The sequence below is a fragment of the Citrus sinensis genome, chromosome 9 (genome assembly GCF_022201045.2).
Source record: "Citrus sinensis cultivar Valencia sweet orange chromosome 9, DVS_A1.0, whole genome shotgun sequence".
Lineage (NCBI taxonomy): Eukaryota > Viridiplantae > Streptophyta > Magnoliopsida > Sapindales > Rutaceae > Citrus > Citrus sinensis.
The window spans coordinates 16061193-16079944 of record NC_068564.1 but is presented as its reverse complement, the minus strand read 5'-3'; the positions used below and the strand labels follow the sequence as shown (position 1 = coordinate 16079944).

The window sequence follows — 18752 nt, the reverse complement described above, 5'->3', positions numbered from 1 at the left end:
TAATTTGTACAAGAACTTATAGCTATCATATTACTCTTAATTCTTAATTACTAATACTACTACAAACTTTCATACAAATTAACGTGACATGACTTTTTATATTTTCACTCAACTAATGATATGGTGCTACATCAATTTATATAAAAATTAATTTATAAGTGTAGTATTACTCAAAAACAATAAGCAATAAGTATGTAATGTTCAAACAACAATTACCGAAAGACTAGAATCCTTCCCCTAACGGACAGGGAGAGGGGTGATAACATGCCCAACTAGAGTTATCACAGATACTTTACATAGTTAATTATCAAAAAGATCATCGTTCTTCATGTAATTATGCCACAATTTAGGGATGGTCAAAGCAAATTCCCATCCATTCTTTTTCAGTCAGCTTGCACACTTTATCAATTGATAACGAGTATAATGTAAGATCAAGGGTTCAAAATCTTGAACCAACGCAAGAACATTAGATATTGATTAATGAACAATCTTTAAATCAAACAACCAATATAATACTTTGGCAGAAGCAACCAATATAATACATTACTGCTTTGATGTTGGTTAGGTGATAGTTTGCTAACGAAATTAACGACTGAAAATGATTAACGAGGATGAATTCTATAGGAACAATAAAAAGTTTTTAACCTAAATAGAAACTTGCAAATACATAATTAATGAACAGTTCTTTTACCAAAAAAAAAAAAACATGTAGATCAAAACCCCAAAAAAACCCAGTGTACTTTGCAACAAAAGAAGCAGAGGGCGGCACAGAAACATGAATCAAATCAATTACACAGTTAGCAAAATGTATATAATGTGTTAGATTTATACAACTTACGCACTGAAGCTATGCTACATGACCATTGCAGTATTCAGAAATGAAAAACTTATGTAATGATGACCAATTTATTACTTCCAACCACCTGGAACTAAGGGCATGTAACAAGTTCTTAGTAACCATGAGAAGATTAGGTAGAAACTTCTATAAACGTTTTGCTGGGTTTTAACACTTTGATCATCAAAGTGTGAGTTGCTCCATATTCTTAGCATTTCTGGACATTCCAAGGCCCGACCTTTTATCTTCCTGCTCTTCATATGGGTTTGCCCTATAACTTGAACTTGCCTCTTCATTATCTGAAGAACCTGGTCGCTCCGTAAGGAATTGTTCCCAAAATACATCATTTACTCGAACTGGGGCAGCTGCAGGTGCTGGATTGTTGTTTGGGGCCTCCTGAGGAGAAACTATAGAGGCATCCTCATGACCCAGATTCCTGTTGCTAGGAAATGGTCTAGTATCAGATTCCTCGTCATTAGAATTGTACCTCAATTCTGTAGTTTTGGCAATATCCTTACTTGGCTGGGGCATCCTAGATGAATGAAGCCCTCTGTTGATTTGCAGAGGAGAAGATGCCAGAGTTAAATTCAAGTGGCAAGAAACATGGCCATCAACCTCTTCATTAGAAGTCGATCTCCGCTGCAACGAATAAACTCTCGAGCTATCATTTGCTGGTACTTTTCTCGAGAAAGTTGAGTCCATTTTAAATGTAAAAGATGTCCCAGTATCTGAAAGTTCAAATGTTTCGGGCACATATAAATTGCCTTCTGTTCTTGTGTGTGCAACTTTTGGTTCCACCTCAGAAATTTTCTTCTGCGGACTTCCCCTATCTTCAGTGGAACTCTGTGTGCTATGTGAAACCAAATTAATATCAGAAACAGCTGGTGATAATTCTAACCTGAGCTTATTTGAGAAATCTTGGTGGAAAATATTCCCAGACTCAGGTCTGGAAGTAGAACAGCTATTGTTGTCCAAAAGACTACTTTCCACGATTGGCTTTGATTGATCAACTTGTGGTTTTCGTCGTTTCTTATTGTATGCTGAGATATCCATAGACTCAATTTTTCGGGCAAGATGATCAACAAAAGTAGGATTCTGAACAGCCTTTTGCAAGAAGGTCAACAAATTCTCCTGCCTCTGCTCCATACTATCAATTCGCTGTGCAAGGTCTTCTAACTGAATCTTTGCAGTTGACCGCTGCTGTTTTAATCTTACAATATTTGCCTCCAGTGCAGATTTCTCATGTGAAAGCCTCTCCATTTGTTCCTCAAATGTTGCTCTCTCAGGATCCACTGATGAACCCTGAGTCTGAGGGTGACTGTGGCTGTGAATAGGTTTCCTGCGGTGGATATTCTTAAGAAGATGCCTTTTATCCTTGACAAAATCATCATTTGAAAATTCCCACTTCTCAGGATCAATTTTTCGGAATCCCTGTCATTGAATAACATCCACATTGGCACAGTTAAATCATACTTATCCTAATTGAAAACTCAAACTACAATTTATCCACATTTGCCAACCAAGAAAGCGTAAGAGTAGAAAACAAAAGGATGACCTAGATATCATTACTATCCATGATGAAGTATGAGGAATAAATTTCACTTCATTAAATGAGAGGCCAGAAAATCCAGAATATTGACTAACAATTTAATTTTAATGTCAAGGGACATGCACACATTCAGAAAATGGATCAATCTGAGTAAATTTGCTAGGTAAACAACTATACATTATTTAAGAGAACAAAAATGGAGCTCCAAAGAAAATAAAACAACAAAAGAAAATAAAACAACAAAGTTTTTATTTTTAAATTTCAGTTAAACATTGTTTTCCCAAGTTCATGCAAAGTTACTTCTGGTGTCATTTTCAATCGATTTCAGGATCCGAAAGGGAGGTGAAAAAGGGCTGCTGGTGGAGCCACTTTGCCACAAAGACGTATGGCTTATTAAATTCATTGTAATCTTATGAGAAACTGAAATTATCTTTACTGTCTTTAATTTGTTGATCCTGTAAGAAAATTATGCACATGACAAAGTAGTGACTACAACAATAGTATGATAAATCTGCCTCCTGATTGGACTAACATAAATTCATCCAAGTTTTATTAATATTTTACTAAAATATCAAAACTTACCATAGATGATCCTGGATTGCCCAAATGATCCACAATCAGCAAGTAAAGTTGAACTAAACAATACAAATTTGTAATAGAGCAACATAGCAACGTAAAAGAAATCCAATAAACCAACCTACGGAGAAACCAAATAAAACCAACTGTTGAAAGTCAGAGATTGTAGCCTAATTTTGTGTACATATATTTATTCTTTCCTTGCATAGTCTATTTTTCTTAATTTCCTATAACTTCCTTATATAGCCTAGTGAGAGTAGCGTACAATGTAAAGATTGCAAGTTCTATGAATTAGAAATATTTTCTCAATATTTTTTCTCATGGTATCAGAGCCCACGTTGGGGTTCCTGGGCATCTTTTTTGTAAACAAATTTTTTAGCCACCAATACCTTTAGGGTTTTATCTTGTTCTGTGACTTCAAAATTCTGATTTAAAATGTCAGATGTGAGCGAATCCAGCTCTGGTGTCAACGTTAAACATGTTCAGGCCAATAGTTCTGTTGACAATCCGTCATTGCAGATTAAACTCACAAATTGAATGGCCAAAACTTTCTGCAGTGGTCACAGTCCATGAAGTCTCACAGTTGTATGTGAAGGAAAAAGGTAAAAGTGGGCTCTCTAGATGGGTCAATAGACATACCAAGGCTGACGACCCTTTGTATAAAATCTGGGATGAACAGAACTCTATGGTAATGTAGTGGACCCTCACATTAGTCAGCGTTTCTTTTCTTACCATCAGCACAAGATTTATGGGATGCAGTCACAGAGACATATACTGATATTGGAAAATACATATACTGATATTGGAAAATACTACACAGTTGTATGAACTTAAGTGTCTTATTCATGAAACCAAACAAGGAAGTGACACTATAACAGTATATTACAATATCATGAATAGCTTATGGCAAGAAATGGAGTTGTACTTTGATGGAGAATGGAAGTGTGCAGATGACAGTAAAAAATTTAAGAGGTTACAGGAGAAGGAGAGGGTGTTTGAGTTTTTGGATGGATTGAATCCAGATTTGGATGAAGTTAGGGAACGAGCACTAAGCAAAGAACCTCTTCCTGCAATTAGGGAAGCCTATGCATATGTCGGAAGGGAAGAAAGTAGATGAAAGGTAATGATGAGCAGCCCTAATACTGATAATTCTGCCTTGATTAATGTGCTACTGATTCAGCATTAGTAGGTGAATAAAAGAATATGAGCAAGAAGAAAGATGACAAGAATAAACTTTGGTGTGATATATCGCCATAAGCCAAGAAATACCAACGGGTTTTGCTGGAAGCTCCATGGAAGGCCAAAACACTTGGGGAAGGATAACAAGTCTTCTGGACAAAATTCAAAGGGTTTTCAAGCTGCAACTGATAACGCCAATGCAAACTCATGGAATCAAGGATCAAATCTGTTCACTAAGGACCAACTTAAGCAACTTGTCAGGTTCATGAGTCAAAACCTCTTCTTCTGATCTAGCGCAATCAGATAATTTTTTAAATGCTTTCAGTATCTCTTCAACTACTACTTGCCCTTGGATCATTGATTGAGAGGCAACCGATCATACGATTACTTTGTCCAACTTATTCTCTACTTACACGCCTCTTTCTAGTAAAGAAAAGGCAAAAATCACTGATGGGTCTCTTTCTTCAGTTGCAGGAAAAGATTCAATTTCAGCTTCTAAAACAATGATCTTAAAATCAGTGTTGCACGTCCCTAATTTGTCTTGTAATCTTTTGTCTGTCAGTAAGCTTACAAAAGACTTTAACTGTATGGCTAAATTTTCTCCTTCCAATTGTGAATTTCAGGACCTATGTACGGGGAAGAAGATTGGCAGTGCTAAGGAGGATGATGGACTTTATTATTTGGAAGAGGAGCCTGAAGCTTTGAGTAAGCTATCCTTAGTTGACAAAATTGTTTCTCAAGTGCCTAGTGAGCATGACACTAGTTTGTCGCAAATCAGATTAGGAAATCCAAATTTTTCATATTTAAAGTTGTTGTTCCCAACATTATTTAAATGTGAAGTGTGTGAATTGTCCAAGCATCATCGCACACATTTTCCTGCCCAAACTTATAAAGTTTCTCTCTTATACATAGTGATGTATGGGGTCCTCTCTGTGCCAATAATTTTGGAGCTAAGTGGTTTGTCACTTTTATTAATGATCATACTCCAGCTTGTTGGGTGTATTTATTAAAAGAAAAATCTGAAGTTCCTAAAACTATTCAAATCTTCCATAAAGTGGTTCAAACCCAATCTCAAGCGAAAAATAGGAGTGTTTTAAACTAACAATGGCAAAGAATTTTTTTCTTCTATCTCGGGAAACTATTTGACTGAGAATGGAATTGTTCATCAATCCTCTTGTGTTGATACTCCCCAACAAAATGGAGTCACACAAAGAAAAAATATACAGTTACTTGAAGTTGCTCGATCTTTGATGTTTACTATGGGGGTACCAAATTATTTGTGGGGTGAAGCGGTTTTAACTGCCTGTTATCTCATAAATAGATTCCCTACTAGTACTTTGAAGTTTAAAACCCCAATCAAACTTCTTCAGCAACTTTATCCCATGTCTCGGTTCTTTAGTTCTTTCTCCTAAATTGTTTGGTGTGTTGCTTTTGTTCATCATAAGAATCATGACAAAAGTAAGCTTGATCCTAGGTCTCTCAAGTTGTGTTTTTAGGTTATTCTCCTACACAAAAAGGGTACAAATGTTTTCATTCTCCAACTAGGAAATATTTTGTAACCACGGATGTGATTTTTTTTTTCTTTTGAAACTAAGACTTATTTCTCCAAAACCTATCTTCAGGGGGAGGAATATAATATGGAAGATCAGTTTTGCAAGTTTTTTCCAAAATCCACATACTCAGGTGAGACATCTTTTAGAGATAATATCACAAATTCAACTTCTCCTTTTGACAGTTTGCTCTCCACAAAATCTGCCACCTTCCAACAACAATCAGCAAGAGGAACAAGATTGCTCTTCCCCACAGAAACAATCTAACCCAAGTGATGACCAGCAAGTGCCTTCACAAATTCAACCATCCACCACACAAAATCTAGAGGATGCTCAAAAGCCAAAGGCGTATTCTCAACAAAATAAAACAATTTTTACATCTCCCGACTGCCAGAATTCTGAATCGAACATAGAGTTGTTGGAAGACACCGGTATTGTTCAATCTGAGTCTAAATTACATTTAAACTCTCTCCCATCATTTCATTTGGATTTAGATTTGCCTATCGCTCATATAAAAAGTGTTGGAACTTGCACTAAACATCCTATTTCTAAGTTTGTCTCTTATCATAGATTGTCACCATCATTTAAAGCTTTTGCTACTAATCAGTCATCTGTAACTACTCCTAGAACAGTACAGGATGCTCTTGCAAATCCAAAGTGGAGAGAAGCGATTTGTGAAGAACTGAGAGCATTGTATAAAAATAGAACTTGTGCTCTTGCAGACTTGCCTTCTGGAAAGAAAACCGTGGGTTGTAAATGGGTATTCATGGTTAAGCATAAGGCTGATGGATCAATTGAGAGATTCAAGGTTGGACTGGTGGCTAAGGAATATACTCAGACATATGGAATTGATTACCGAAAGACATTCGCCCCTGTTGCAAAAATTAACTCTTTTCAGGTCCTGTTGTCACTTGCAGCAAATTTAAAATGGCCATTACAGCAGCTAAATGTGTAGAATGCATTTTTCCATGGAGATTCAGAAGAGGAGGTGTATATGAATCCACCACCAGGGTTTGAGAATATTTTGAAAGAAGAAAAGTTTGCAAGCTGAAAAAGTCTTTATATGGGCTCCAGCAATCACCTAGAGCCTAGTTTGACAGATTTGTGAGATTTATTCGCAAATGTGGATATTTACAAAGCCATAGTGATCATACCATGCTTCCCAAGCATGGTTAAGAAGATAAGCTTGCTATCCTTATCGTGTATGTGGATGATATTATCTTGACTGGAAATGACAGAGATGAAATTGAAAGACTTAAGAGGTTGTTAACCAAAGAGTTTGAAACTAAAGACCTAGGTTCTCTGAAATATTTCCTCAGAATTGAAGTGGCCAGGTCTCGGAAAGGGATATTTTTGTCACAAAGGAAATATATTTTGGATCTCTTGAAAGAAACTGGGATGTTAGGATGCAAACCTAGCGATGTTCCTATAGAATCCAATCATAGACTTGGGGTAAGTACTAAAAGTAGTTTGGTTAATAAGGAACAGTACCAAAGCTTAGTTGGAAAGCTAATCTATTTGTGTCATACTTGTCCAGACATTACATTTGCAGTACGCGTTGTGAGTCAATTTATGCATTCCCCAAATGTAGAGCACGTGGAAGCTGTGTTTAGGATACTGAAATATTTGATGGCATCTCCAGGAAAAGGCAATTTATTCTCTAAGAATAATCACCTAAGGTTTGAGGCATATACAGATGCGGATTGGACTGGATCCTTTGTTGATAGAAAGTCAATATCAGGTTATTGTACATTTGTTGGGGGAAATCTAGTTACTTGGAGAAGCAAGGAACAATCAGTGGTTCCAAGATCAAGTGCTGAAGCTGAGTTTAGAGCAATGGCATTGGGGATTTGTGAGCTTATGCAGCTGACAATGTTTCTAATGAGTTGAAGATGTGGAAAGCTGGATAAATGACTGTACTCTGATCATAAAGTTGCCATTAGCATTGCTCATAATGCAGTCCAACATGATAGGACAAAACATATTGAGATTGCTAGGCACTTCTATCAAAGAGAAGCTGCAGAGAGGTCTGATATGCATACCATATGTTACTACTCAAAAGCAAGTAGCTGATATTCTCAACAAGGGACTATCAAAACAAGTCTTTCAATCACTGAATTCCAAGCTGGGAACAATAGATATCTTCAAGCCAGCTTGAGGAGTGTTGAAAGTCAGAGATTGTAGCCTAAGTTTGTGTACATATATTTATTCTTTCCTTGTATAGTTTATTTTTCTTAATTTCCTATAACTTCCTTATATAGCCTAGTCAGAGTAGTATATAATGTAAAGATTGCAACTTCTATGAATTAGAAATATTTTCCCAATATTTTTTCTCACCAACCTAAGGAGTCATGTTCCGGTGGAAACAAGGATTCATAGAGGAGTTTCTGAAATCAAAATAAATGGATGGCCTGAAAGAACTGTTTTCAATATTATGTAGATCACAGACATCAATACATGTCTTGACTCTTGAGCATGAGTGTGGACTACACATGGATCCAGCTCCAGAGTCTGAAATAACTATACAGTGAGCTACAGTTACTGGTGCAGAATACATACAGCGGGACACAACAGCAGGCAGAGCTAAATGTGATAAAAATGCCTCTCAAGAAAGGCTTTATTATGGTTTGATTGAGACTAATAGTTCCTAAGACGTTACCGAAACCACATCCAAAATTCCAATGTAAGAGTTACAATAATCTGTAAACTCAAGCTATAGTACATTGCTTCTACATAATGGCAACATAGTGTTACTGTTATAAAATTATTCTCTAAATATCATAACTAACTTTCACAATGCAGCAACAGCTCACTACCAGCAGGTAAAGCCATAAAGGTACATACAAATGCTTATGTATAATAACTAAAAGTGGAAAGTTTGGAGATAGGACCACAAACTTATTGATATTGACAAACCAATGCTTCGTTATGCAAAGGAAATAAAGAAAGAAGCCATCACAAGCTTAACATTTGTCTTTCTAGTGGGATCATAAGCATTAGTTTAAGAAGTCATTTTTCAGCTCAAATGCAAACCCTTTTGTTGCCATATTTTTAGAAGGCAATGGTACCCTAGTAGTAACCTAACAAAACTTGGATTGCAAATAAATTGCTTGTATGTAGTGAATAATATACTATGGAAAATTCACATGCACCAGCTCATATACGAACAAGAAGGATAGTATATTTTATTTTGTCTAACTTTCAACAAGAGGAAAAAAATGAATAAAAATTAAAAGGTCTTACTTTTACATACCTTTTTCCACTCATAAATCCAGTATAAGATTATTAAATTATATAAAAATGCTTCTATTGAATTTTGTGACACAAGAAAACAAGATTTTCCGAGATCACTTTAATGAAACAAACTTTCCGAGACTTCTATTAAGCATAGAGTTGACCAAACAACATATGCAAACCATGTGTTAGATTATTTACATCTACAGCCACATGGATATATGTGGGATGCTGACCTCCAACATGCTTAAAGGAGGCCAAATGAGCTAGTCACCACCACTCATCAACCAAGTCATAAAATTAATTATTTGTAATTTTTATCAGACTTCAGCTACAGAAACCATAACTGATTGCCAGACTATGTATGCTGCACTAAGATCTAAGGACTTAACTTCAAATTTTTGAAACTATCATCTAATTGAACCCAAAAAAAAAAAAATGAGAAAAGAGCCAGTTCAAAGTTACAGCTGTCCATACAATGTACATTGCAATACAGTTATTTCCCAATTAAAGGAATCTACATTAAAGTTAGGACCTGTTGCGTGGTGTGCATGCTTATGGGAATATACATATCTATCATCCAATATAACTGAAACAAATTATCACATTTCATAGTACAAAACAAACTTATTGTAACTTTTTCATCAGCAAGGTCTTATAAGAAATGTTCCTTTTACACAAAAACTAAGGTGGAACCTAGAACACCCCATCTTCATCATTGAAGATCTGAAAACTTACCACATAACCAAAAGGAATACAACTTCGAGAAAGGACACAAATACACCAAGTGAAAATAAAGAAGAGTATGAACGGAAAAATTCTGTTAGAACTACATATGACATGATGTCTTAGCAGTCACCACCACACACCCCAACCTTAGCAGCTCCAAGCAAATTTTCACAAACTCATACTGCATTATCATGGTTCCATAGAAATGACTTGTTGATAATAATTTGCACCTACCAGATCATACATTTAGCTACCAAATAAAAAATTATTTCTGATTGCAAATTATAATTTAAGAGCCTTTTAAAGCGTTGACCAACTTTTTTTTTCTCCATGTAAATTCATAACAATTGCAGCAATTTATGCACAGAGTTATGAAATTATCAAATAGCTTGGTATAAGTAATATGATAGAATCATAACGAAACCAAAAAAAAAAAACAAAATTAAATATAAAAAATTGAGACTGATATTGAAACTGAAAAAAAGAAATAAATTGAAAATGAACTCACATAGGTATTGAGCTGTCGAATGAAGCTAGAGAAATTGTTATGCTTGAAAAAAGTTGGAAGCAGAAGACGAGCGAATTCAGGTGGGTTCCAAACAACAAAACTGTTTTTGTTGTCGCTCCAAGACACGATCTCGTCCGTTGATGAATCGTCAACCATGTCGTAAGTCTTTATAAGAAACGGCGCCGGCCCTCCTCCTACTCCGCCGGGGCCACCTGACGCCGCCGATGTCTCCATTCTCGTTGATTTTTCGGGTCAATTGGCGTCCGAGAGACAAGAGAGAAGAAAATCTCTTCGTTTCGAGTTGAATTTTCAATCGCATAGTCGAGTAATTTCCATTGCCACGTCATCCTGAGGTTTTGGGAAGAAAAAATAAAATAAGCTGCCGTAAAATGTACAAACTGCTTGTTTGTTTAAAATTAAATACGGAGTAATTTCACATACCTCCCCTCAGGTTTTGACAAACTCAACATAATTCAGAAGTTACATGAAATTTTGAAACCGCGTGATGATTATCTAACCTACCATAAGCAAACTAAGGGATCTAGGATCGAGATTTAGATCATATTCTGTTGTTTGTGTAGGGGTATAAAGTTGGGTTTGATGATGAAGCTTAGATCAGTGAAAAAGAGCTATGAACTTAGGGGTGGAGTTAAGAAAATTGACTATAAGGGACAACAAGATAACTCCCTTTTTATACGATTTATTATATATCACTAAAAGGAAGAAATAATTTTGAGCAGAAATTATATAACTTGTTTTAATATTTAATATTTTATTTGGTGTATTTTAAAAAAATTAATCAAAAATAAATTTTTAAGAAAGTTATAGGGTCAATTGTCTATTTACCCATTCCGGTAGATATGTCCTCGATAAATGAGAAAAAATTATATAGGATAAGCCTACCACATGATTCACCATGCTAAGATCATCCAACCAATCTTTACTACATGAAAGAGAGAGATGATTTTTTAATTTAAAATGATAGGTTTATGCGTCAAAGGTTTGCTGGATGATACTTATTATATCTATACGGTCACGTGATAAAACTGTCTTACATAAGTTTTTTTTCTTCATAAAAATGATGAGTTGTATCTATTTATAGAAATGCACTCCACTTAAAAGAATTAATTATAAAAACTGTATTATTTTAAAAAATTCACATTTAGAAGAAATTTACACAATCAATTAGCTAAATCATGATTATCTAATTTATTTTTTTTAATTTAGGACTATTTACCACATTTGATATTAAGATTGGAAGAACATTAAGAAAAATTAATTATTTAAGGTAAAAGTATGAAAATACCCACAAAATTATTTTTAAAAATAAAGTTTTTAACAAAATTTAAATTTTTGTAAATGATTTATTAACACTAATTATTAGTATAATTATAATTTTTCGATTAAATTAAGAAAATCTCCTTGAAATGATATATCTTGTGAAATATATCAGGATTTCAAATTTTTAATCCATCTTAATCATTCCTAGAACTTTTTTTTTTTTTTTAACCTTTTTTTAGCTGGCAGTGTCTTGGGCCGCCCTAGAGATACCAATAGCTTCGTCTCTGATTATTTAGGTAACATCTAAATTATTATGAAATAATAGCACATGTTCTTTTTGAGGAATTTAACCATTATATTTTATGAGGTAAAATAATTAAATTAAACTTATGTTATAGTAATTTTAAAGATAAAAGATAATCATGATTTAAAAGTAAAGAAATTAATGAAAATGTAATTGACTAATTGCTTAAACTTCTTCTTTATTTAAATTTCTTACAAATAATATGGATTCCTTGTAATCGTTTTTGCAAAGTAGGGTTTGATTGCTTAAATTGTAATCTAACACGTAAAAATAATTTTCACATTGCTTGTATGTTTGAAAAGTCATCGCAATAGTCAACAAGTCAACATTATAATTTTTTTAATATATAAGCATTTGCACTTTTTCTTTAAGTATACCGCACGCCGCTCCACACTAAACGTATCATTTTAAACCCATAACATTTTGTTTCTTTATTCTAAAAGAATGAGACCAACCCATTGAACTACATTGACAAGAAACTAACCAAATTGAAATTAAAGTAGGATTGATTTTGTTGTTAATTATGTTTTCATCTACTAAACTATAAGCTCAATAGCAATTATTTTTAACCACAACTCAGCTATAAAAGAAAATTTTATTAAAGACTATTGCAATGTATTTGCTAAGAGCCAGCATAAGCATACCTTAAAATTGTCAAGTATGGTAAAACTTTACGAGCTAAAATGATAAATTTTAATTGTGTTGGAATGAAAATTATCTGGTACTTTAGAACATATTTTGTGTATGAAAAATCTTATTAACAACATTTTGAAAGGAGATTTTGAATTTTTTAGGATGCTGGACCTAAACCTTATTGACTGATCCACCAAAAAACCGAAAACTATTACTTTATATTTATATTGACCTTTTAAACACAAGATTTTCTTTCTTTCAAATGAAACATAAATAGAAGCAAAAAAAAAAAAAAAAAAAAACACAAGAATTTCTCTCTATATGTATCTTTCATTAATGGAAAAAAAAATGTAGAAAGACAACACAAATTTTCTTTTACATACAAGAAACGTATTTGGAATTTAACTCGATATAATTTAAAATTTTCTTAAGGTAATGGCTCAGAGCACCGCTTCCCACATCCCAATCACCTCACCTCGTCCTTCCCCTTGCAAACAAATAAATCAAGAATATGTGCAAAAGAGATATTAATTAAATTTGATAAAGAGACATGATAGAGAAAAATTAATTAAATTTGATGAAAAGATATGTACTGTTATAATATTAATGCACGAAGTATTAGCTACGATGTAGTTTTAATAAACTATAAACTAAAAAGGAGCTTGATAATATTAACCAAAAACAAAGTGATGACTTAGCCATATCTATACAGTGATCAATAGCTAAAATTGAGAGTTTGAAATTTATTGTACAGGTGCCAAAAGCTTAATAACTAATACCTTGAGGCATGGGGTATTCTAAAATATATATGGAGGACACCATCCGACAAATTAGACCAAACCTTAAAAACTAAATTAAAGGAGCACTTATAGTTATTATCATAGCTTGATCTTCAAGTCATTCTGCTCATCAAACCCAATAGTGGGATCTTTTCCCTCACAAATTAATTGCCCCACGAAGTTTTTCCACTCTCTCAAGAACACCCTTCACGGCCAAATCAAATGCATCTTCTAACTTAGATTTATGATCTCCGTATACCGTCCTTGGAATCAGCCTTATCACTTCTTCCCTCATTGCTTCTTCTTCAACCTTGGAAACTCCAAGTAATGTCTCATTAATCCTGAATCTTCTATCCCTTAATTTCTTCTCGGGTATGAACACCGAATACTTTGTATGATTCTTCGGTAAGTGCCATTTATATTGTGTATAAGCACTGCCCGGATGGAAAAAAACAGGAATGCAACCAGCCAAAATAGAATCAAATGTTGATCTTCGAGTGGGCGTATCCCCTGGAGGCTGTAAACAGAACACTGAGCTCTCAAAAGCCTTCATCACGTTAACAGGATTATAGCAATTGGTTGTTTTGTCACCACAATCTAGCAATTTACATGAGCTTGAGTCTTTGCATTGGCCAATGATACTGCCCCGGATTGAGCCTCCATAGTTTCTTGTAGCACCGACAAAGCAGAAGAGATATTCCCTCTTCAGTCTTCTCATCCTTTCTTGCCATTCTGAGACTTCGGTTTGCTTTGAAGGATGAAAGTACGTTGGATATGGTATTGCCAAGTCATTGCTCCAGGATTGTGAATCGACTGACAGCATCGTCATGTTCTGAGATTCAGGCAAAATCCTGAACATGCTACCCCATTTACTGTTTGATTGCCTCCTGAAATCCAAAGAAGGTCTCCCAGAAACTAAGAAATGATCCAGACCCCGCATTTTTTCCCATTCAGGTTTTTCCAAAAGCCACTTGATCAAGTTTTTGCCTGACGAATCTCTCACTGATGGCTTAAAACCCCAGAGATGACGCCGGAGATCTAGACCAGCGTAGAATGGTACATATATTGCTGATGCAAGCGAGGAATCATTCGTTAAGCATTCATAGTTTTTCATCCTGTTATGGAAAATGACTTCTAAAAAAAAATGGTCAGTGATAAACCAACTTGTACTGTTTGATAAAATCCCGTTGGAATTTTCAATTCGTGGACCAAAACCTGAGTTCAAAGTGTACATACACGTATCATACTTATCAATCTTTCTGGTAATCAATTGACAATTTTCGAGCACGTCTTCATTGAATTGCTTGGGCAGATCATGAATGTAAATATATCGACCTAAGCACGCATTAACTTGTTTGCTATTTACTTTAATGCCGTCAATCTTAGTGCTACCAATTATTGATGAATAACAATTACGCAGCAACAAGAGACAAATCATAGTATAAAAAATAAAAACGAACCCGAGTATGGTACTGCGGCTGGGCTTCCCCATTTGAAATTTAGATTCAGTGCTGCGGTGATCTTCTTATCTGAGCTCTCGTTTCAGCATGGAATAAGAGGGAGGCGAGCAGAAATCTGCTGTGTATTATAAGAAAAGAGAGGCTGCTGTTCTATTTTAGCGTACAACATACTCATGGCAGAGAAAATTAAGTCCTGATTGGAGGCTCTCTCACCAAGTCTCTGCGCGTTAGGTGGCCAACAGATTTAGGTAATTAAGAAAAAAAAAATCCTTAATCATTAAGTTTTTACGTTGAAAATAATGCATGGGATCATCAAAATGTGAAAGTGTTATTGTTCAGGTCTGATTATAATAATAATTTTTTTTTTTGTGTCTTTCTTGGAGCTTTCTCCCAGAAAAGCCGCCAGTACCAAGACTCCATAAATGTTTTCTTTCTGTAAAATTTCACTTATATCCCTGATGTTTGATAAGGTTGTCAATTGACTAATGCAATAAGCAAATTAAATCATGTCAGCATTATTAATTTAATGAATTAAGCATTTTCGGTGTTACTAGCAAATTTAGTACAGGTTATGTATGTAACAACTATCAAGGAGTGACATGTTGTGCACATAAAATAACGAGTAACATGCGCTGTATACATGATATAAAATTTTATTGAAGGATTTTAATTTCATCCCAACAAAAGTATTCACTAAATCTATTTTCTACACATCGATTTTAATTTGAACCCATCAAAGTAGAGTCTTACTTTTTCCAAAACATTCTGTTTGGGTTCGTCATATCCTAAGGGTTCATAATTCAATAGTGGATGACATGCATTAACAAAATATTTTGTCCGTTGTAGGGATTCTTATGTTTGGTTGGAAGATTTTCGATCGCACCTATGTTGTTATCTTTAAGAATTATAGTTCCTAATGATTAATGAAAATATTTCTTTTAAAACAAAGAAAACTACTACAAAATTTGAAAATGAAAATTTTACTCTATAAACCCATTAAACACCAAATATCTCATTTAACACTAAATTCTTATTTTTGATATTTTTTGGCCAAAGAAACCCGCTAAAGTCTAAAACAATTTGCAGCCATTGATTTACATACCGAGTTCAATTTACATATGTGATAATTGATATCAAGCGACCAATCATTTGTTCAAATAGAACTAACTGCAGAATACCTTAGAACTTATTTTAATTAATAATTTAATATTATGTTTAACTTGTTAGTTATGCGAGTATTTATACAAATAATGGTGAAAATACTTTTCTTCACTACAAGAAAGAAGAAAAGTGGCCTTCAGGGACATAGAAATAGTGTTCTAGGTACTTTCGGTTACATTTACTAATTATGTTATAGATATGAGAGTTAGAATCTACTGATACTAATTTGTGATGTCACAATTAATGTGTAATTAAGTAATTATTGTTACTATAATATCACTAAAATTATGACACTGTAGTATCAGAATGTCACAATACTAAATTAATGTCTGTTATTTTTATTATTATGTTTAGGGTTGACAAATTAAGAGTTTGAGTCAGGTTTTTTCAAGCCAAGGCCCAATCCCATTAGATAAAAAGTGCAAGGGTTAGGCTTGGGCCGGGCCCACTGCGGGCTTGGACTGGGCTTGTGTTTTTAGTTATTTTTTCAAAAATTTTAAAAATTATTATAAACTTAAAATGAGTTAATAATAATAGAGTTGTTATAATCAATAATGAATTAAAAAAATAAAAATTTTAAAATAAAATAATAAATAAAGAAATAAAAGTAAATAAAAGTTACAGATTTAATTTTTTAGTAATGAATTATCTAATTCAAGCACTCTCATAGCATTATAATTTAAGTTTTGTGATTCATTATTGACATATAAATTAGGAATTTAAGCTAAATTTTCTTTCCATTATTTTTCAAATTTTAATTTATTATTCTAATTTATAACTTTTTTTTTAAAAATAGAGGGCTTGGGTCTGGCCTAGACTTTTTTTTCTAAGCCCTTGTTTAGGCTCTCATGTGCGAAACCCAGGCAAAAGCCTGTGAGAATGGGCCAAGCCAGCTCAGGCTTTTTGGCCAGCCTTAACTATGTTATCAAATTAGATTTATTATTAAAAAATATAAATTTGAATATTATCCATTTGCAACTGTGAGTATAATGTACTATAAAATTCATACTAAACATTAAAAAATAACTAAATTAACTTTTAATTACATGAAAAATGAGTGTAATACAAGAATGTGAGTATTGATTACAAGCTAACGAGAAAATAAGTTTTAAGAACTTGTTACATCAAACAAAAATAAATCAAATAAGTTTGAAGCTTCCAAAAGTTAAACCTTAAATATTATGGTTAAAGTTGCAAAGTTATGACCAATTTAGATTGCAAATGGTGTTTGCATAAAAAGAAAAAAAAAGATATTAGAAAATATCTTATGCTAGACACGTGAAACGACTCAGGTTCACAACATAATCATTATACAGTACAACTAATTTCATTGAGATGCATCACCATATAAGTACTGGCAAAAATTTAATCCTGTAATTCAACTCATGGTAAAAAAATTGATATATTTCATAAGTGAATAAAAATTGAATTCCTAGCAACTATGTACCCAACATCCAAATCAAATATAAGATTTTTTAAATAAAAATAAAATCCAAATTAATGCATACATAAAGTAGAAAAATATATGATAATTAATGTGGCGACCAACTAACCTTGGCATTGATTAAATAGGAGACAAAAATATACTTTAAGGCAATACCTCAAGAGAGATTCTTTAAGCAATCTCTTTTGCACATTTCTTTATAAAATATTCATATTTGACATGAAAATGTTCTCAACTTTATTAGCTTTAGCATTCATGGTTCAATTGCAATGCATAGATCAAAGATAAGATGAGACTAGCTAAGTAGAACAAAAGGCTCAGAATTTTAATATATTCAATCTAGCTATTTCTATCCAAATAAAAACATAAAATCTCAATGTATATATGAATTTAGGGTTCGCCTATGTTGAAACAGTTGCAACATACAACAATTTTTGTTTTTTTGTGTTTGATTACACTACACGGCTTTATATTTTTTGTAAAATTCAATAGGCACTAAAAGTTACAAACTTTTACATAAAAGTCCATTTTTAGGATAAAATGGCATTTGAAAAGAATTTTAATTTGTTATTATTATTATTATTATTATTATTATTATCATTATTATTATTATATAAGATTATTGCTATTATTTTTTATTATTTTTATTTATTTTAATTATTATTATTTATGATTATTACTGTCATTATTATTATTATGAAAATTCATTACTTTTATTATTTTAATTGTTATTATACCGTAATTAATTCGTTATTATTAATATTTATCTTGTTATGATTAAAATTATTGTTATGATTAAAATTATTGTTATTATAAAAATATATTAACTTTATTATTTTATTTATTATTAATTATTGTTGTTATTATTTTGCTTAATATTATTATTATGAAAACTTATTAATAATTTTTATTATTTTTATTATTTTCATTATTTAATATTATTAATTCAGTTAATTTTGTTGTTGTTATTATTATTATTATTGTTAAATTTATTAATTTTTATAATTAACATTATTGTCATAATTATTATTTTTAGTTTATTATTATTATTATTGTTTTAATTATAATATATACAAATAATATTAGGGACACAATTAACAAAGGACATTTTAATAACTTGTAATAGTCTAGTCCAATTCTAAAATAAAGTAAACACATCAATAGGAATGTTGTTCATTCTAATTCCAATTCTTACAGCTCAAGTAAACAACTTATTCTTGTTCAAATTCCTTATTACGATTCTAGCTCATTTCGATTCTTATTTAATAAATGCACCATTAGAATGTGTTTGGAACATAGTATTGTATATTGTTATAATATTGTTCACATTAATTTATTCTTTACCTATATTTAGAAGTTTTGAAAGCTAGATTGTGGTTAATTATATAATTCACTACAATGTGCTAACTTTTGCCTTAATTGAAACATTAAATATATTTAAATTATATTTTTATTTTTACTATAATAATTATAATATTAAAAATAAATTATGTTATAATATTATTTTATTATATCATAGTATATTTATAT

General features: G+C 32.5%; 1 protein-coding gene and 1 pseudogene across 1 annotated transcript; both read right to left on the bottom strand.

The window, feature by feature from the left end:
* Positions 1-765: 765 nt before the first annotated feature.
* Positions 766-10525, bottom strand: LOC102615874 (heat stress transcription factor A-5). The gene is made up of 2 exons (XM_006492472.4): positions 10161-10525; positions 766-2266 (listed from the first exon to the last, which is right to left on the bottom strand). The coding sequence occupies exons 1-2, from the start codon at positions 10392-10394 to the stop codon at positions 1019-1021; spliced, it is 1482 nt and encodes a 493-aa protein (XP_006492535.2). The 5' UTR covers positions 10395-10525; the 3' UTR covers positions 766-1018.
* A 2499-nt stretch (positions 10526-13024) lies between these two features.
* On the bottom strand, positions 13025-14853 carry LOC102619670 (probable xyloglucan galactosyltransferase GT14; annotated as a pseudogene).
* Positions 14854-18752: the final 3899 nt, after the last annotated feature.